Genomic DNA, 20,507 nt, shown 5'->3' with positions numbered 1-20,507 from the left:
TGACATGTGGGGTCACATCTTCCCATGCAGCCAAATAGCTCAGTGGGCATTTAGGGCCACCTGGTGGCACAAGGGATGTGGAAGGAGGCATCACTGTGCTGTCCCTACACCCTAGTGATTCTTCATTGGCTTTGGTGTTCTTCAGATTGTAGCAGGCTGGACCAGGTCGAACAGAGCAGCTCTAAGTTTGAGAGGGCAAAGGTCTCTTAAAGCAGCCTTAGCACCTTCCTCTCCTGAGGGCTCCCACTTTAAAAAATATATTTTAAATCTGGGAAGTTTGAGCAAACTCTTGTCAGTCATTCTTGAATTCCCCAAAGCTGCCAGTGGGGAAATCAGCACAGAGTTTAAACACCACAACCCCAAACCTCTGGCAGTCCTGACAGCAGAACTGAGAAAACTTGAGCACAGAGCTAACCCCAGGGGTGGCCCAGAACTCCAGAGACCCCTGACAATCTAGGGCAGCTTGCACAATAGGCCAGACTCTGGCAACTTCTGCATAATCCTGTGATCATCATGGGGAAACAATGTGAGGGGTGGAGCTGCAGCTGTCAGTGTTGTTCGCTAACTCAAGGCGTGGATGTTGGTCTCCAGAAAGGAATGTTACTGAGACAGTTATTGACCCTGGAGAGCTGGGCACCGCTCCGGGGCATGGGAGGAACCACTCCCTTACAATCTGTCTTCCAAAGCCTTGCAATAACTGCAATTCCCCCATGGCAGCTTGAGCACGTGGTGCCTGGGCCCAGTCTCTAAAGGGGAACAGGGTCTAAAGTGGAGATCAGTCTCTCCAGGTTGGGCTGGTCTGCCTAAGTCAAGGTGGCCGAGGCTGAGGGGGTGGGAGGGCAGGGAGGAGTAGCCGCTAGTCCCTCACTAGAGGGGCCTTACAGTTCACAGTAGTCCAGTCCCTGGTTTTCATTGGGCTGCCTGGCATTTTGAGAGCTGTGGGCCCATTACATTTGTATCCATCTTGCTCAGGATGGGCTGATTCCCTCCCCTTTCCCCCCAGGAAGGCACATGTAACCAGATTTGTGTATCCCACCGAGGGATTTGGAAAAGCCCCAAAGTTTGGCCAGCTTTAGTGGGAGGGGGGAGGGCTCATGAGTCCATCACCCCGAGAGTAGGTGATAGCAATGGAATCTCCACAGGGCTACATCTAGTTGCTTTGGGCCTGGCTAACAGACCACTTCCCTCCTCATTCAGGTGCTGCTGTGATTGTCAGAGGCCCTTGAGTTCCCAGACCTTGGTACGACAGAGAGGGTGCGTCTGTCTCGCAGTGCCTTCTCCACGTGGGGCTCTGGAACGCCCTTCCCTCCTGGGTCTTCACAGCCTCAACATAGTGAGCTTCAGTGCAAAGCTGTAGGGCTCCTTTTTTTCTCCTAGGCTTTGCTGGGAGGGATGGGGCACTGGGTGGGGATTAGCTGAGGGAATTAGTGTCTTGTTTTGTTCGGGTACAGGTAGAGAGAGTCCTTTAATAATTAGAGAGCAATTGATCTGAGTGTTTTATGTGCTCTGGGCCACACTGGTATCTTGACATTATCTGGCGGTCATTTCCATGGTGCACAAGCCCCTGGGGCTCAGGCAGGCACATTGCAAAAATCAGAAGGGGAAATTCAAACTTTAGTCAACCAAGTTTGAAAGTGAGGCTCTTAACCAGGGAAGTCCTGTTACTAAGCAACTGCATCTCTGCCAGTGAGATCATATGTACAAAAACCGGTCAAACCATGTCTTTAAGGTGTTGCCTTGTGGGGTGTATAGAAGAGGAAGGCACATATCTGTACATTTTTTGGTGCAGAGGTGCCAGTTAGACCCTGCAACGGCCAGTGTGAATAGACCTCCAGAGAGCAGAATTTTTTTTTTCTTGTTTTCTAGTGGTGAGTTTGCAGGAAACTTTTTTTTGTCTTTCCAGTTCACACATGCTCAAGACCTTTAACTTTCAAAAGATCCAACATGTAACTTCCTTTATTTACAGGCAAAAAGAATTGCTACCAAGTGTACCATGGCATGGTGGAAGGGCTGGGTAAGTAGAGGAAATACTGGCGTGTGAAATTCTCTGTACATGATTTTAGAGGCGCATTGTCATGCCTCAGACAATATATAAATTCTATGTGTAGAGACAGAGTAAAATCCTTCTACTTACAAACTGACCACACCTGATGCATGACCACTCTGTGTGCGTGTGTTTGATTATGAGGAATTTGTTAAATATGTGTGCTGGTTTTTAAGCAACAGGCTAGCACTTCTATTGGCTGTTTGCTTATGAGAAGGGGTTAGGTGGGTGGAGACTTTACTGAAGGACATCTAAACTGAGGAAATGAGTTCTGCATTTAGTTCTGAGAGCTGTGAACAACTTGGTCAGTCTCTTCCCTTGTAGGAGTGAGTTACATAGTCTAGGTCCAGCTCCTGTAAACATTCGACCTCCCATTGTCATCAGCCTCTCGACTGGCCACCGGGCTGATTGCTCCAGCTGTGGTGGTAGGTCCTGGACCTGGAAGGAGATGTGGTCTCAAGTAGCTATTCAAAACCTTCCATGGCAGTGGCCTATCAATACGGAGAGCTGGACTCAATGGGGAGCCAAGACTACAATGTTCCTTTAAAGTTCACATTACTTTGAAAATGTACATTTCAAATCTGGTCCAGTGGCTGAATGGCTTTCACTGAGGCAGACCCATTCTGTACCTGAGGTCAAAGTGTGGAGGGCAGCAACTGATCAGGTGTGTAATTTAGGCCCCACTGAAATTAATGGCAAAATTCTTGTTACCTTCAGTAGGTTCAGGATTCCACCCTGAGACTTTGTACTGATTTACCAAGAGCTGGAGATAAAGAGGAGACCTAGATGATGATGATGATGATCTGGTCACTGGGAAAGCATTTACTTCCTGAACGCAGTCACCTACCAGCCACCAGAGTTACCAGGAGCCCTGTCCACAGTCGAGCGGGTCAGAAACATTTTGATGATACACTTTCATTTGTTCCATTGGAAGCCTGGCTGGCTTCCTGCCAGCGGGGCTGTCCAGCACCTTCCAGAGCCCACCTGGCAAGTTAATGGCGAGCCAGGGAGATCCAGCTGCCCAAACTATAAGGCACATGGCTCTTAGGCAACCTGGGTTCTTGGAGCTTCCAGGGTCTCTGGCTCTAGGGCAGCCCATCAGGCAAACTGCCCCAAAGCTGGGCAGAAAATAATTCCCTTCTGCAGAGAACTTCAGAGCTTTGGCTTTTATTCCAAACTGGAATGAAACCAGATTCTGAAATCTCAAAATCCTCCACAGAATGGTGTTCCAGTTCTCCACCCAGCCGCATTCCAGACACCAGCGCCAAACCATCATTATCCTGATGGGGTTTGTTTAGCTGTCTTCCATTAACTGTTTTTGTCCCAATGCTGCCTCCTCTTTGTATTGCCCGGTAGCTGGACTCTATGGTTCTCATGTGATACAGATGGTGCTTTTACTCTAGCCAGTATAAAATATGGAGAACAGTGAGGGCCAGGATTCTACTTCAAGTGGGAAAAACATTTTGCTCTGGTTTTTGACTGAGAGCATTACTGGTAGAGTTGGTTTGAAAATAGACAAACCATTTAATGAAAAATTTCAAATTTGAACCCTGTGAAATGGAAACAAATGAAAGTTTCCTGTGTGGTTTTTTTTTAAATATTGTCTCATTTTGCCCCCCTCCTATTTCTGCATGAAACTTTTGAAATGTCAGCATTCCTCTTCCACCCCACCCCGTTTCACCACCAGGTTCAAGAAGATGAATAATGGGTGAAGGGGGGGCATGACTTTTTTTCCTTTTAGTTTTTAATTTTGCTGCTCTGTCACTCTTCCAAAATTGGAGACACTTTGAAAAATGAGAGTGGAAAGAGGAAGCAAAGCACAGAACCACGACCACTCCAAAAGCCCTGGAAATTGTTCCCCCTCCCCCAGTTTTTTTTTTAAATGGACTAAAGTTTGAATTTTCTTTTGCTTTTTGAAAAACAAAGTGAACATTTCAATTCAAAATTTTGAAAAATGAACATTTTGTGAGAAACTTTCCAGTTAAAAAAATCCAGGCAAAACCCACATTTTCCCACAGAAAACTTAGGTTTTGGACAAAATGCCACTTTTTTGTGAGAAGAAACTTTGTTTGGAAAATTGTAACTAGAGATAGTCAAGTAAAAAAGCCTAACTGAGGAGCATGTCAGGTGGAGTAGATCCCGCTGCATGCCTGTCTAATGGGGCTTGTTCGTTATGGCAGTGCTGCATATATTGACTCTTTTCAGTCAGCTACCTCTGAGGAGTCACCTGGAAACAGAAAGCCGGATGAGTCTCAGCTGGATTCCTGTCCTAACCTGATATGGCCACACCTTTCTCCCTCCCTCTGCTATGACAGCCAGAGAACACAAATAGAGGACTTGTGTGGCTGTGAGTGATGCCTGATTCCTTCTAGCCAGAACTGACTCAAATCCCTGATTGGGATTTTTTTTTCATAAGGGTCATTTAAATTTGTGTGCCTTGCCCCAAGAGCCCTATAAATTAAAACTCACCTTTGCACTTCCCCAATCTCCGAGTCACAGTGCACCAACCGAGAGCATTCCCCAGGCTGCTCTAACTCACACCCAGGCTGCTAACAGTCTGCAGGGACTGAAGCCGCAGCCAACAGTGGGGCATCCCAGTCTTCCCTCCTTTCTTCATCCACATCCCCTCTGCCTGGAGCAAGGAATGAGTGGCATGGGAGTCTTGATGTTGATTATAAGCAACAGTGTGGTGATCCTTCCGGGGTCAGGAATGCTAGCTGGACTGCCACCTTCCACTGGAAGTAAAGCACAAAGTGGCAACACCTCACTTGAGGATCTGGCCCTTCACATGGTTCCGGAGGAGTGTGAAAAGGAGGAAATTGAATTTGAATTTCATGCAGTGGAGAAGTGTGAGTGAAAGGACTGGGGAGACAATGCAATCAACAGGGAGGAAGCTGTTTATCAGGGCAGCTAACTTTGGGTGCCCATACAGGGATTGATGTAAGTATGAAGATAAATAAAGACAAACAGGAATAAACCTAATATTCAAACTATGGGCTAAGTAAACCTAACCCTAGTTAACTAAATCTAGACAGAGGAACTCTATAGGTCCATAATATAGAAGGAAGCAAGCTTCACATACAAGAAAAACTGTGCAAGTAACTCTCACTATTCCAACTGCTTCCTGTCCTAGGCTGTGTGTCCAAGGGAGCTAGATATAGTAGCATGGACATACGCAGATAACTTTCCATCCACACAGACGTTTGCCTTTGTTTCTTTTGCATAGAGCTAGGCCACCCCAACAGCTGCTTTCAGGCAAACATAGTCAGCTGGCAGGAACCTTCGATTCATAGAGAATAAGGCCAGAAGGGACCATTCTGATCATCTAGTGAGTCTGACCTCCTCCTGCGTGACATGGGTCATAAGCATTTCACCCTGTGGTTCCTGCTTAAGTATGAATCCCTTCTGCTATTACCACTGGTGCAGCCTTGGACTCCATGCCTCTTTTCCCAGAGATTTACCAAGCAGTCCAAGTTCTTCCCACACACAATCCCTCTTCTGCCCACATCCTTCCAGCCCATGGCTGTCTCCAAGTGAGCCTTGCCAGGTAGAAGAGCTTGAGAAAGATTCCTCCAGGAATCGCATGCCTGGTTTCTAGTGAGATTTTGCAAGGTCACCAGCATGCAGCTCTGCCCTACAGTTACTATGGGCATAGTTCCCATCTCCTACCTGGCAGGTAGAGCTAACAAAAGCTGAGTAGGGGTGACTATTGGTTCCATTAGCTCTTCATTGGAAAACGGAGTTCAGTGTTGGCAGTTGCCTCTCATGGAGGAAAAAGAATGTCAATAAATGCATTTGACTAGTCAAAGAAGAATGCTGACTTCCCTTGTAAGGTTCAGGATAGGCGGGAAGGAAGATGATCTGAAAGTCTAGCAAGATACGACATGTTGCTTTCACAAAAGCAGTCTCCTAGGCCTGAGTCCAGCTGATCTGGAGACTTTGGGGTCTTCTAGATGGGAAAGTTTCACCCATTATATTGAGATGGCTATCCTATATGGACTCCTAGTCTGGCATGAGTGCCTTTTTCGGGTTTAGCATCAACCCCTTCGCAAGCAACATAAACTAACCTGAAAAGGCCCTCTTATACTGGAATAAGGCTGTCCACTGGGGGGTAATACCAGAACAACTGTACTGGTGTAAGTTCACACGTTAATTTGTATCAAAAATCTTTCCCAGGTAGACAAGGCCTAAGGCCCCAAACTATTGGGAGTTGGTGGGTAAATCCAAGCCTGTCCCCAATTAGCTGCATTAGGTGAACCCTACACTGCAAGGCTGGGTTTGGGATGTTTGCACCACAAGGTTGGGATGTATTGAAATGCTACCACTTAATAAACAGCACAGGGAGGAGAGGGCTGGCCGTTTCCTTGCGGCTTGCCCAGAGACCCCCTCTAAGTCAGGACCCCAGGCCGGGGATGGAGGAAAGAGATTCTCGCTCAAGTTTGCTAAACCTGAACGTCTCCAGTTTCATCCACCCTTGCAAAATACACTGGTTCCTCTTGCTTGGCCTGTAGCTCTCCTTTGGGATGCCACACCCTGTGAAGCCAGTCTAACTCTACCTCAATCAGGAGCCAGGCATGTGAAGCTACAGCACAGAAAAGCCCATGTTTTCAACTGGGATATGCCATGGAACAAATGAAGTTATGTATAAAACTACCCTGCATGATAACACTCTGGTTATAGCAGTAATGTAGTATCACACACAAATACTCAACTGTATTAAACTATGTTTGTGATTTACTTGGTGCTTGGAAAACTGTGTTTAAAATGGCAAGTGATCACTTTAAGATTGAAGGGTTTCTAGGTCTTGCTTGCAGGCTAGGTAGGGAAATTTGTGATCTGGGGCTTGCAGAATCAGTCTGCAAAAAGGCAGCCTAGAACAAAGTGGGGAGAGTTGTGCCTCTGTTTTAGGGAGCAGCCTGCTTTGTCTCTTTCTGTTTTGGGTTCTTGTGTGTTATCATTCTGGATTCTAAGAAATAAAGTTGTTACATTGCATCCTTTCCAGCAAGAGTATTTTGCATGTTTATCTAACTTATGTGTGTATACGCCATGAACATAACAAGATACCACCTTTCAGGGCAACAGGAATGTCCAGTTTCGATAGTCAGGTCTTTCTGCTGGGACTGCCATTAAGGAGTTAATCAGCACCTATTGCAATAGTGTAATCTGTGCTCTAAGTCCACAGGGACCTGGACTGAGCCCTATCAAACTAATTTCACATGGGATGCATAGTTGCCTTTTCTTACAGCGTGATGAAGATGGCAGCTCAGTGAAAGGCACCCTGAGCTTTGACCCCACGCCCGATGCCCAAGTTCTGTATAAAGCTATGAAAGGACTCGGTGAGTTGACTCTATCTATTACCAGCCATGTTTTTAAAACATTCTACACTTCGGTTATAGCATTAGCACAATTCCCTACAGAAAACCACAGCCATTTGTGCCATCACATGGGAATTCAGAATCCAAGCTGCTCCAAAATGTGCCTAAATCCCCTCCTTGTGAGGGCAGTGAGTTTGGGAAGGTTGGATGGGTAATACCCTTGGGAGTTTGACATGTCTTGCCTTATTCTCCCGCACAGTGTGTTTACATCCTATCATCGTTTGTTTCCAGGGACAGACGAACAGGCTATAATCAATGTCCTCACCAAAAGGAGGAGCGCACAGCGTCAACAGATTGCCAGATCGTTCAAGGAACAGTTTGGACAGGTTATCCAGAGAAAGGACATGTTTGATCAATTTTCTCTTTGCACTGCATGGTGCTTTTCCTGAGAAGGGAGGTGTCAGAGACCATGGGAGCACTGCCCTCTGCTGGACGGAATGTCAGATGTTGTGTGTTTGTGTCACCCATTGGTCTATTGGCACTGTTGTTGTAGCTGTGTTGGTCCCAGGATATTAGAGAGACAAGGTGGGACTGGTAATATCTTTTATTGGACCAACTTCTGTTGGCAATAGGGACAAGCTTCCAAGCTTAACAGACCTTTTGTCTCTCCCCAATAGAAGCTGGTCCAATAAGATATTCCCTCACTCACCTTGTCTCTCTCTAGGTATTTTATGGAAGGGTACAGAGGTTTTGGGCACTGACATTACTACAACAGTGCAAGTCTACCTTCTTAAGGTAGGTAGACTGGAGGTCTGTGTTCTTGGGACCCAAGGTTCTATCTAGTGCACGGATGCAGTATAGTTAATGACCATGATGTTCTGCAGCATCCAGATTTCTTGTCCAACACCCATCCCCGGATTTATTACTAGGCCTGGGCTGGCCAGGGCATGTGTGCGTGAAGAGCAGAGCCAGTTGGAAAGCCACAAACTTCCCTATGGGAAATTTCAAGGATTTGGGTTTGTGGAAGGGTTGTGGGGATGAATTCTATAATGTTTGTGAAGTGCCCAGATATTGCAGTTATTGGAGGAGGCACTACAGAAATACCTAGACACAGTCCACTCATAAGGATGGCCTCCTGATCAGCCCCATAGGTGCTTGTATAATAAGCCAGTCAACATGACATTGTGCATCAGCTTTATCGCTGTAGCTCATCATGGGGGTTACAAATGGAGATTCAGGGAAAGTGACGTGCAACGCAGTGAGCATTGGATGCACTCTTCCCTTAATTAGATCTTTCGTCTTTAACAGGATCTTATTGCCAGCTTGAAGTCTGAACTGAGTGGCAAGTTTGAGAGGCTCATCATAGCCCTTATGTACCCACCATTTAAATACGATGCCAAGGAATTACATGATGCCCTGAAGGTAAATCAATGACATGCTGCTTATTAAGTGGTAGTAGGAACACTGTGTTAATTTCCTGTGCTAATACAAGTGCTTGGTAGCTGAACTGGATGAACCCTTTCCACTGTATTGTTTCTCAGCAGGCCAATGTTTATAGCAAATATTTGGCTGGATAAGCTATTACAGCACGTCTTTGGTGGAAAGGGCACCCTTTAAAATATTATTTATGCCTTTGACTTGAGGTCAACAGCAGAACTGTGCAAAATTCCGTATTTCTGGTGAAGAATGATTGAAAAATACAGATCTCTATTGCCACTTCTTGCTCTATAAAATTCCAAAGTTCCTCTTCTTTCTGCCCAGACAGCTACAGCTCTCATCTAGGCCCTTCTCTGCTGTCTTGACAACTGTAACCTCCTCCTCTCTTGGGCCTCCCCAACAATGTCAGGTCCCCACAAAACACAGCTGCTAAGATCATCATCCTCACCTTCAATGACCACATCACCACCTTCTTTGAATCCCTCCAAAGGCTCAAGTTCGAAGTCCTTTTCATCCCCTTCCAGGCCCATCACATAAGAATGGATATACTGGGTCACACAAAGGTCCATCTAACCCAGTATACTGTCTTCCAACAGTGGCCAATGCCAGGTGCCCCAGAGGGAATGAACAGAGCAGGCAATCATTGAGTGATCCATCCCCTGTCACCCATTCCCAGCTTCTGGCAAGCAGAAGCTAGGGACACCATCCCTGTCCATCCTGGCGAGTAGGCATTGATGGGCCTATCCTCCATGAACTTATCCAGGTTTTTTTTGAACCCTGTTATAGTCTTGGCCTTCACAACATCCTCTGGCAAAGAGTTCCACAGGTTGACTCTGTGTTGTGTGAAAAAAATACTTTCTTTTGTTTTGTTTTAAACCTGCTGCCTATTATTTTCGTTTGGTGATCCCTAGTTCTTATGTTTTGTGAAGGGGTAAATAACACTTCCTTATTCACTTTCTCCACACCAGTCATGATTTTATAGACCTCTATCATATCCCCCCTCAGCTGTCGCTTTTCCAAGCTGAAAAGTCGCAGTCTTTTTAATCTTTCCTCATATGGAAGCCGTTCCATACCCCTAATCATTTTTGTTACCCTTTTCTGAACCTTTTCCAATTCCAATATATCTTTTTTTGAGATGGGGTGACCACATCTGCTTGCAGCAGTCAAGCTGTGGGCGTACTATGGATTTATATAGAGACAATGTGGAATTTTCTGTCTTCTTATCTATCCCTTTCTTAATGAGTCCCAATATTCTGTTCACTTTTTTGACTGTTGCTGCACATTGAGTGGATGTTTTCAGAGAACTATCTGCAATGACTCCATGATCTCTTTATTGAGTGATAACAGCTAATTTAAGACCCCATCATTTTATATGTATAGTTGGAATTGTGTTTTCCAATGTGCATTACTTTGCATTTATCCACATTGAATTTCATCTGCCATTTTGTTGCCAAGTCACCCAGTTTTGTGAGATCCCTTTGTAATTCTTGGCAGACTGCTTGGGACTCTCAGCACATCCCCTCCCTGCTTGTCCCCTGTTGTCTACTGCAGCCTACTCATCAAATTTGCTCTGCAAGGGAGGCCATCCTCAGCTGCTCATTCATCAGTTTCTAACACCAACATCCCTGCACCTCCTCTCAACCTGCCCTTTGTGCATGGGATGCCCTCCTTGGACCAACCCATAAGGCTACTCCCCTCTCCTCTTTCAAATCCCTAACCTCTGACATGAAGCCCATAAGAAATCAGCCAGTGATGATGGCTGGAGGGGCAGGATGGGGTGATGTCTTCTTCCAGGTCCGAAGAGGTTGGTATGGGATGTTTGCATCCCAAGGTTGTGATGTGGGACTTTATTTCTCTACTTCTAATTATTTCCAAATTACAAGTGGAGAGAAGCTTATGAAAATTGTATGTAGATGGATAGATTTGATTGCATCATTCTCCTCACACCCTTCTAATGCCACTTGTCATTGAAAGCCTTGATGAATGCATTGTACATGGGCAGAGCCCCATAAAATCAACTTCAACTCTAGGATTGCTCAGAGGAGGGGTGAGCCTTAGCAAACAAATCTGTACTGAAACTGAACAAGTTGAATGTGGTTCCAGGTTTCACCGTGACAATTTATCACAGCTCAGCACACAGCCTATGACAACCCTCAGACACTTGAGGGCTATTTTTCTAAAGATAGCTTTAATTGCATGGCAAAGTATTTTCTCCCACTCTTTTTTCCTTTTTCCTCTTAAAGGGTCTAGGAACAAGCGAAGGTGTCATTATAGAGATCCTGGCATCACGGACAAAAGTGCAAATTAAAGAAATAATCAAAGCTTACAAAGAAGGTAAAGCAGCTTACACTACACTGTGTGTGACGGAAGCACTGTGAGGGGGTTTTGTGGCAATTGAATGAACTGATAACATTTTCCGTAGTAAGGCGGGATCTTCAAAAGAGCTTGGCGTTGGCTTCCCAATGGAGTCAACGGGAGTTGGGCCAACTCTGGCTGCTTCTGAAAAAATCCCACCTTTAAATGTCCCATCTAGTAATGGGCAAACCTCAAAGGTGTCATGGGTTTAGTTCATGTGGGTAGCAAGCAAACCAATGTTGGTGTAATGGAATCTTCCTGTCTATGGAGCTGTATTTGTTCACCGGGTTTTGCTTTACTGGGACATGCCCCAGTTGGGACTCTGTCAAATTTATGTCCATGTCCATCCTTTAATCCCTTCAAGGCTCCAGGGCAGCATTTGGTCTTGAGAGAGGGTTTCAGAAAATAAGGCCCAGATTCTATAAGGTACTTAATTAAATGCATGCTTGGCTTTTGAGCATATGCTTGGCCCCCTGACTTAAAATTAGAAACTCTGCTGATGCATGTTCCTGAGTCGGGGCTAAGTGAGCTGCTCACAGCCATGTGTTTCCCTCAGGTTACCTTCTTGGGGCCTGCCAAGCATTCATTTGGTTCTGGAAGGCATGGTGACACCTCAGTCATTCACTGTGCCTTTCAGTTAACACGTCACCCCCGCCTCTTCTTGGTCCTCTTTCCCTTGCAGAGTATGGTTCTAACCTGGAAGAGGACATCAGATCGGACACAAGTGGCTACTTCGAGCAGATATTGGTTTGCCTCCTTCAGGTAAGTTTGTGATGAAAGAATGGGGAGCCAGGACTCTTCATCTCCCCTTCTTCTGATTGGGACTAGCAGTGAGTACAGGCCTCTTATCACAAGCCCACCTGCTGCAGGTAGCCATCAGAATTACGAGATAAATCACCCGCACAGAGAGACCCCTTGAACTAGATCTCTGCTTTAAAAGCTGATGCAGAGTCGAGAGTTCCTTTAGGCACTAGTAGTTAGCCTCCAAAACAGTTTCTGTGAGCTCCGCCTCTGGGGGCACCATCCTATACACCATCCATTCCTATACAGCAACCTGGGCATTGCCCTCCAGCTAGTTTCAAAAGTGCTGTACCCCAATTGCATTGTGCCCCCTTTCTATACCCTGCCCCACAATCTTCAGAGAGCATCTCCATGCGTCAGAATTATTGACCTGAGTTAAGCAATAGCAACTGATCGGCTAAAACCACTCATATGATGAGGCGCCAATCACCAACAAGGATTTTTCTCTTGTATTGTATGTAACAATAAGGCTTATCTACCTGGCAAGGATAAAGGGCTGGGAGGATGAATTTATCCATCTGTAAAGTGCTTTGAGATCCTCATGCGGGCAACACTGTAGGAAAGCAAATAACCGTGTTTCCATTGTACCCTCCTAGGGCGAGAGGGATGATCCAAGATGCTATATGGATTCAGCGACGGTGCTTCAGGACGCACAGGTATTTCTATAAAGTGACCGGTCCTTTACCATAACACTGATTCTTAGGGTGTGACCTGAAGGCCCTCGGTAGGGAATGGAATTACTCACCCTGCTGTAACAATTAGCTACTATCCCAGTTTAAACAAAGGCAAGGGTTGTGGTGTGAAAGGGTCTAGCTTGCCTGGCAGCAAGTGGCATGGTAAAATCAGTTATCCAAGCAATACAAGCAGTGCCCCAGCACACATCCAGCGGGAGCGGAAATGCTGCTTTGCACCAAGCCACATGAACCCCTCCCCTGTGAGATCCATGCCTCGAATGTCACTGGGAGCTGTAACCAATGTATTTCAATCACAGGCTCTTTACGCTGCTGGGGAGAAGATACAGGGCACCGATGAGATCCAATTCATCACCATCCTGTGCACCAGGAGCGCCACCCACTTGCTGAGAGGTACAGAGCAGGGGGATGTATTTTCATGCACGGCAGCAGCTTCCAAAATGAGAAAGCATCCCCCACAGAAAGCAGATGCAAGGCCGCCCAAGCCAACCGAGACACCCAAAGTTAGGCAGCTAAATCTACATTTAAGCACCTGAATATGTGCCCTGACTTTTTTTTTCTGAGGTGTTGAGCATCCAGAAGCTCCCATTCACTTTGGTGGGAGATCTGAGCACTCAACACAGTCCATTTACTGAAGAGTTCAGATACCATAGAGACTGGTGTGTTAGACAAAGATGGCTGGAGAGAAAGACCAGGTGGGTGAGGTGATATCTTTCATTGGATCAACTTCTGGTGGAAGGCACAAGTTTTCATAGAGTTCTTCCTCAGATCTGAAGATGGTAATCGCCGTGTCACCTTCTCCAGACCTGAGGAAGAGCTTTGTGATGCTCAAAAGCTTCTCCCTTCCACCAACAGAAGTTGGTCCAATAAAAGATATCACCTCAGTGAGAGACAGAGAGAGTGTCACTTTCTAAAATGCATTACAACATGCTGTTCATACTTGTGGCATGGTTTTATGTTGAAGAATCACAACACACCCAGGTAGAATCCCCACACCATGCTCCTAAGAACATGATAGATATCAGTGACAGAGGGAAGTATGACATCAGACCATCCCATGAGCAGCATAGAGCCGCCAATGACCACAGACTGTTCAGCCAAACAGGCTTTGTTACGTTGGCTGTCGTGCCCGTGTTCATAATAGGCCAGTCACCTGGTGTGAAGTCAGACCATGTGCCTGCAGCAGGTGAACCTGAACTTTGCTTCTGTGGCCTCTTGCTAGGAATCTGAGGCCAGCTCCCTCTTACATTTCCAAATGTAACCTCTCAGAATCAGTTCAGTATTGCTGACCTCGAGAGATCAAAAATCATGAGACAGACCCCGCCCCCCAATCATGTGTTTTAAAAAATGTTGATCAAAGAAGGGCTGGAGGGTAAATAGTTTGAGATCCACTCACCTAATTAAATGTGTCATGATTCACATGCACACATTGCACTTATATTACTTTTTAAGGTCATATTAAAGAACATTGATAGAGATTTAATCATTCAAATAAGTGATCATGTCACAGTAAAAACAATATGGGTTTGGTTTAGCCTTTTGCAAGAAGCAGCTCTTCCCTGATTTCCCCCCACCGCTCTGAGAGCGGAGTAATGGTATCTATTTAAAATTCAGTTCATTTCAACTCTGTTCCAGCTAAACTTATTTCTGATACAGGCCTGAGCTGAGAAGGTCATCTCCAATCTGTTAGTGTCTTTCACCGTAGTATCTAAGCACTGAGGTTAGAGGAGATAAGCTTGAACGCTGCCCAGATTTATATTTGAAGCTCACTGTGTTACATAGAACGATAGGGTTAGAAGGGACTGTAAGGGTCATCTAGTCTCATCCCTGCCAAGATGCAGGATTTGTTGCATCTCAACCATCCAAGACAGATGGCTAGCCAGCCTTGTTTTGAAAATCTCCAGTGAAGGAGATTCCATGCCTTCCCTAATACACAGGTCTTCTTTAACTGCTAGCTCTGTGTGCAGGTCTAGAAGTCAAACTTGAGGCTTAATAATTCCTCACTTGCAATGTCTACACTCTACCTAGAGAGAAAACAAATCTTCACTGCTGTGGTTCAATATGAACTTTCTGCAGGAATCTGAGTAAATCCAAAGATCTTGGAATTTACCTCTGTATTTTTGCTTATGGTTTTCTCACTTAGTGGTTTTTCTTTTTGCAAGGAGGAAAACAAGAAATTCGAGCTTCCCCTGGTGTTTTTCCCCCATCCAAAAACTGAAGGGCCATGAGCAGCCCAGATCTTGTTAGTTCAGTTTTACTTCAGCTCCCTGAGCCAGTGACAGCAGCAAACACAAAACTGAATGCTAGAGCCATGCAGACCCCCCTGGAACCAGATATAGATCAATAGTCAAACACAGGGATTAAGGGCCAGATTTCCAAATGAACATGCAATGAGCGAACCTGTACTTCCAAATGTAAGCCAGTAATTACGTACACCAGTGCCCATCTTCGTGCATACTTACCCATCATATGCACATACAGATACTTACTTGTGTTTGTGTGGTGCCAGTATTTTTGTGTTTCACATTTTTTGGACCTCACCTGAAGTCAATGGGAATCAGGCCATCCACTTCTGTGGGCTTTGGGTCAGGCCCCTCAGAAATGCAATCAGTGGAAAAAAGGCACAAAATGCCTGGGGAATTGTTTGGCCTGGATTTAAAAGTCCTTTATTTGTTGTTTCCCACAGTCTTTGATGAATACCAGAAGCTCGCCAGTAAAAGTCTAGAAGACAGCATCCAGAGTGAGACCCATGGCTCACTAGAAGATGCCATCCTGGCTATTGGTAAGGGACATGGGACTCCCTTACTTTTGTCTACGCTTCTCTTCTACTGCGGTAGTGGGCTAAGCATATCCATCCCATAATACCAGGGCACTTCTTAGCTGCCATGATCTCATGGGGAAGTTTAGGGAAGACGATAGGGAGTTGAATTACTATAATCTGCTGTCCCTGGGTTAGACTGATCCTGGGCACTAACTGAATGTTCTCCTGTGTCTAGTGAAATGCACAAAGAACACCCACAGTTACTTCGCAGAGCGGCTGTACCATGCCTTGAAGGTAAGACTGTTCTAACACAGGCTGTTCAGAGCGGGCCTACTTCTCCTCTCACTTCAGTCCGAAGCGCTGAAGGGGCAGTGGGGTAAAACTGGTACAAGTGAGAGCAGAGTCCGGCCCAGCCCCTTTGGAAGAAGAGGGACATGTAGAGTTAAAGTCCTGAAGGAGCTTGCTTCTGTGGAGTTGAGACTGGCACAAAGAGTCCAGTTCTACCCTCAGCTACATAAGTGCAACCCCCACAGAGGTCATCGGATTTGCACTGGGTATAAATTAGGGCTGGGTTTTGTCCCTAGTGGTGGTTGAATTGTTCTGGTACCAATAAGTTTCCTGTTTTTTTAGGATGCATTTTTCTCAGTGACATTAAAATAAACAAAAGAAGTCCAAGGGGAAGTACATGGAAATCCCTAAAGCCTTTGGGGCTGAATGTGTCAATGCTAATGGGGATCTTTAGCCCACTGAGCATAGATGTAACAAAGAAATGTGGAGCCTATGCAGTCTCCTTCCCTGGAAGACTGCAAGTGAGAGACGCTTCCCCCAAGTGTTTTGCAACTGATGAATATCCCCTTCTTAAGGGTAAAGGACTAAATGGATTGGCTGGAGTCCTGGGCAGATGCTCTGTAAAGCTATCATGCTTAGCTGTGCTGTATGCACCAATAAACCTCCGTTCCTGCTTGCAACCCTGCAGATGTTTGCTCCAGAGTTTTTCATGCACAAAGATTGGCAGTCACACCAAACTGCAGGATGGGTTTTGTCACATGAATAGTGAGGCACCAGGATGAGAGGCAGAGATGTGCTAAGTTCATTCTCAGCAGCATCTGAAACCTGGTCTCTTCCATCTTGGACCAATTTGCAAACACTAAATCTGCTTTCTCTTCTCCCCACCCCCCTCCCACAAAAGAGAGAAAATTAGATCATGCCAACACTCGGTGGCACTGCCAAAGTGATAAATGTGTCATTGCAGGGGGCAGGCACTTGTGATGGGACCCTAATAAGGATCATCGTTTCCAGGAGTGAAATTGACTTAAATCTCGTCAAGGCTGAGTTCCTAAAGATTGCAGGCAAATCTCTCTCCACCATGATTCTGGTAAGCAGTAGCTTTGTTGTTATGAATCACTGACATGCCTTTCTGGTACGTCCATCACCATGGTGTCTGACGACTGGGGGAAGGACTACCCCCCCAAGTAAGATCGTGAGTCTCCCCCGTCCATAAGTCCTCTGAAAAGAGTCAAAGTCCAGAGGGAGTTGGGGATCCCTCCTTGCCCATTAGGGAAACACCTGGCTGAGCAGGTGAGCCATGGAATGTCACCTGCAGGTGACAGGACTTGTGCTCAGACTAGTTGCTGATGGAAGCTGGTTCTACTGCCACAGGCTCTGCACCAACCAAGCTCTGCTCCCACGTGCTTTGAGCTCTGCCAGCTGAAGCATCATGGTGGAACACAGTTGCTGTCCGCTGTCCTAGCTCCCTTCCCAGCCCGTGTGATTCAGCACACATTGCCCATTCTGCCCTAGTCCTCTGTCAAGCTGAACGCCACCAGCAGGCCTAGCAGAGCACTTTGGAGCCAGCAGGAGCAAGACAGTCACCCATTTCATCTCTGAGGTTTTGCAGCCAGAGGATGGAGCCAAGCGCAGGGTTTTGCAGAGGGCCGTGGCCCTGTTTGGATTGGTCAGAAATGTTGCAGGCAGAGCTTTCTGCCTGTCCTCTCCCACGCAGAGCCAAGGGGCATGAAAATCTCTTGGACCAACTCCTCCAGGGAGGGAACATCCATGTTGTTCTGTCACAGATCCTAGTGAGCACCCCGTCCAGCCACTCTCTAGGGCTGCAGTGAACGGAATGCCAGGCTCTGGATTGCCCAGAGTTTTAAACCCCTGGAGCCTAAATAGCGTCCAGCCATTGCCCTGATGCTGGGTTCCCTAGGCACACTCTCGGGACAAAGATCTTCTCTCTGGCACCTCCTGTGGGGAGCTGGAACCGGCTGTCCCGTTCCTAGCCCCTGGGTACAATGGTGACTCCTCAGACTCCAGTGTGTTTTAACGCGCCCTGTCCCAGAACTCCACCCCAGAGGTGTTTGGCTTAACTCACTCAGAGGCACACGGCAGCTGTGAACATACACTTTGCACAGTCTAATGCATTGACACTCTTCTCCTTAATCATGTAAAGCACAAGAGGGCAGAGATCATATAAAACAATAAACACCAGATGCCGGTCCCTGCCTGTTTCCTCTCCACTCTAGGGTTTTCTTTGGGCTGGGGGAGAGACTCTTGCATTGTCCAGAAGCCTTTTGGGTGGACTGGAGGAAAAATGGCTACAGTGAGTTACAACTGCCGGGGATCTGGCCCATATACTGTGTGTGAGAGATCTAGAAACTGAACATTTTCCAACCCCCTGTCCCCCCACGGAATACTTTGGAGTTGGATTTTTCTTTTTTGGTTTCCAAGCGGGTTGCTCATCCCTAGTAAAAAGCCACATTCTACAGTGGGGTTGAAATCCCAACGTTCTCCCATTCTATCATTCAGGGTTGTTCCCTTCCCCTGTGCAAATGGCACAGAGGCCCCTGTATGAGCAGTCCCCTGGGAAATCTGTCTGTAATTAAGGCCCCTTCTTCTAATCTACATTGTCAGTATCTGTCATGTTGATTAATGATCGGTCGTCGAGGGTCCTGACTGAATAATAATTCCTGCTGAAACATTGCGGAAGGTCCCCCAAAATACCCAGAGAGGATGAAATGAGCATCTCATCACTTTCTCGTTAACACTCCCCTCAACAGAGACTGAGAGATTTGTCTGTTTCCTGAAAACTTGACTTACAAAGCACATTAATCAAGGAAGAGTTCTACACTGCCAGCGATCGGGGGGCATTAAAACTTTGGTGGTGCAAGGTGATAATCAGTGACGGACGTAGATTGAGCAGCCAGCTAGACCATTTTAAGGATGCTCTGCAGGCCCTTGATCCATAAGCAGCAATACTCTATGCCCCTTTGGGAGTTGCGGCAATGATGATACCAATTTGATGCTTCACAGCTAAGTGCTCCACTCATTCTTCGCCAGTGAGTGGGGAGAATGGTGCATAAATGCTCAGGCAGTTTGAACCTTGAGTACAACTGGCTTGAGTCTACTTTACTTTTCATTTACATGATTTTTTTTTTTACTCCTGAGTTACTCCATTGACTTAGTGGAGTTAGTCCTGATTGGTTGCAAACCAGTATAAGTGAGAGGAGAATTGGGCTCAATATATTACACTGAGGGGAAACCCTATTAGGCTTGTTTCTCCTCTCACTTACAATGGGGTGTAAATCAGGAATAAATCCATTGAAGTCAATGTAGTCTGTCTTTCTCAAAGCCCCTGTCAGATGTGAGTGCATTCTATGGGGCTAGAATGCTAGCACGGTCCTCCACCTTCCATTCTATTTTTGCTCTTCCCTCTGTCAGGAGGACACGAGTGGTGATTACAAGACAGCCTTGCTGAATCTCTGTGGCAGTGATAAATGAAGAAATCTGAAGGGAAAAGGCAAGATGTTGAAATGGAGGCACGGAAACCGTTGGCAATGAATAAGTGTCTGGGAATGGATGTCTAGAAAATCCCTAGCACTGAATAAATAGAAAATGGAAAATCTGCTTTAGAGGCTAAGATTTTTAAAGGAATCTATGTGATCTGGGTACCCAACAAAGAGCTGCTCAGGAATTTTTCAACAAATCATTTTTCCCACAGGAAAAGGCCAATTTGTCAAAGTTGAAACTGTTCACAAAACAGTGCCTGTTTCAACTCGATAATTTTTTAATTTCAAAATGATCAAAACATCCCAGTTTGACACTTTCTGAACAAAAGTTCTGGCGTTTTGGCTTGAAATTGCTTTTTTGTTCATTTTGAAATTGGAGTAAATTTCGCCTCAAAAAAAGGTTTGAAATCAAAATGAAACATCTTGGAAGGCTTCAGCGGGGGCTCCCGGGAATAAGGGGTGCAGGAGTGGGTGGGTGCTGAATTTATCGTTACAAAACCAATGGAGCTGATTCCTCCCTTGCTGACACCAATGGAAGCCAGGATAACTCAGCTGAAGACAAGGGAGTTACATCCAACTAGTGCGAGATCAGAACTGGGCCCGATATGTGTCCTGTGAACACACGTTTAGCCACGTTCTGGTCTCAGTGAGCCTGATTCTGCTTCTGCATATGGAATCGCTCCATTTATCTCTGTGAAGTTCTTCTGCCTTTACTCTGCTGTGACCGAGAGCACAAAATGTGGCTCAGGAGCCAGACAGTGGCACAGGGAGAACAAGATGAAATGTTCCTGCAAACTCTGTTCTGTTCTGACCAGCAGTTCACCCCTCGGCTCCTTCCTTGTTCCAAGCAGGCAAATTAAATGCATAATTACCAAAAGCCATTATGTGCAACCTGGTGATTTTTCTGATGGGGCAGAGGAATCTGCCTGCGGAAGCCAGTCTCCCTTTTTTGCGCGCCTGAAATTAACAAGGATATGTGCATTTAGGATGGGGTGTTCAAAGAGTCCTAGATCCCCTTGAGCTGGGCCTCCAACTCCCTTAGGATCCCTTTGGTGATGCCATCCTGATACATGACACTTCCCCCACCCTGACAGCCCCAAGGTGGTTGTGCTTGAAGATATTCACGTAAGTCACATGGACTGCAATGAATCATCACAGTCTCCCTCATTCTAAGGTTTCCATCTAGTTTTACAAGAGGGAGGAGAGTCAGGAGGATAGGAGGATGTGCCCCCAGCCAGGGTGACAACCCCACTTCCTCAGGAAGCTCAGCACCACCTCCAAGCTGTGTGAGCATCGTGCGACTCGCAATCCACACTA

General features: G+C 46.2%; 2 protein-coding genes across 4 annotated transcripts in view; both read left to right on the top strand.

The window, feature by feature from the left end:
• The window catches only part of ANTXRL (ANTXR like), an 88,233-nt gene extending 86,947 nt beyond the window's left edge, over nucleotides 1–1,286 (top strand). The window contains exon 19 of the mRNA XM_073353021.1: nucleotides 1,198–1,286. The gene's annotated coding sequence lies outside the window, so the exon portion shown is untranslated. The remainder of the gene's footprint in view (nucleotides 1–1,197) is intronic.
• On the top strand, nucleotides 1,247–20,067 carry ANXA8L1 (annexin A8 like 1). 3 transcript variants are annotated; one of them, XM_073353024.1, is made up of 13 exons: nucleotides 1,247–1,333; nucleotides 1,967–2,014; nucleotides 7,290–7,380; nucleotides 7,651–7,745; nucleotides 8,668–8,781; nucleotides 11,040–11,130; nucleotides 11,834–11,913; nucleotides 12,549–12,608; nucleotides 12,944–13,037; nucleotides 15,331–15,426; nucleotides 15,641–15,699; nucleotides 16,658–16,780; nucleotides 19,123–20,067. In XM_073353024.1, the coding sequence occupies exons 2-13, from the start codon at nucleotides 1,994–1,996 to the stop codon at nucleotides 19,180–19,182; spliced, it is 984 nt and encodes a 327-aa protein (XP_073209125.1). In that variant the 5' UTR covers nucleotides 1,247–1,333; nucleotides 1,967–1,993; the 3' UTR covers nucleotides 19,183–20,067. The 3 variants fall into 3 exon arrangements, with proteins under 3 accessions (XP_073209125.1, XP_073209126.1, XP_073209124.1); XM_073353025.1 differs by having other exon boundaries at nucleotides 1,291–1,353; XM_073353023.1 differs by lacking the exons at nucleotides 1,247–1,333; nucleotides 1,967–2,014 and having other exon boundaries at nucleotides 4,094–7,380.
• Nucleotides 20,068–20,507: the final 440 nt, after the last annotated feature.

The sequence above is a fragment of the Lepidochelys kempii genome, chromosome 7 (assembly GCF_965140265.1).
Source record: "Lepidochelys kempii isolate rLepKem1 chromosome 7, rLepKem1.hap2, whole genome shotgun sequence".
Taxonomy (NCBI): Eukaryota; Metazoa; Chordata; order Testudines; family Cheloniidae; genus Lepidochelys; species Lepidochelys kempii.
The sequence above is the reverse complement of the archived record's forward strand: the minus strand, read 5'-3'. Positions and strand labels throughout refer to the sequence as shown.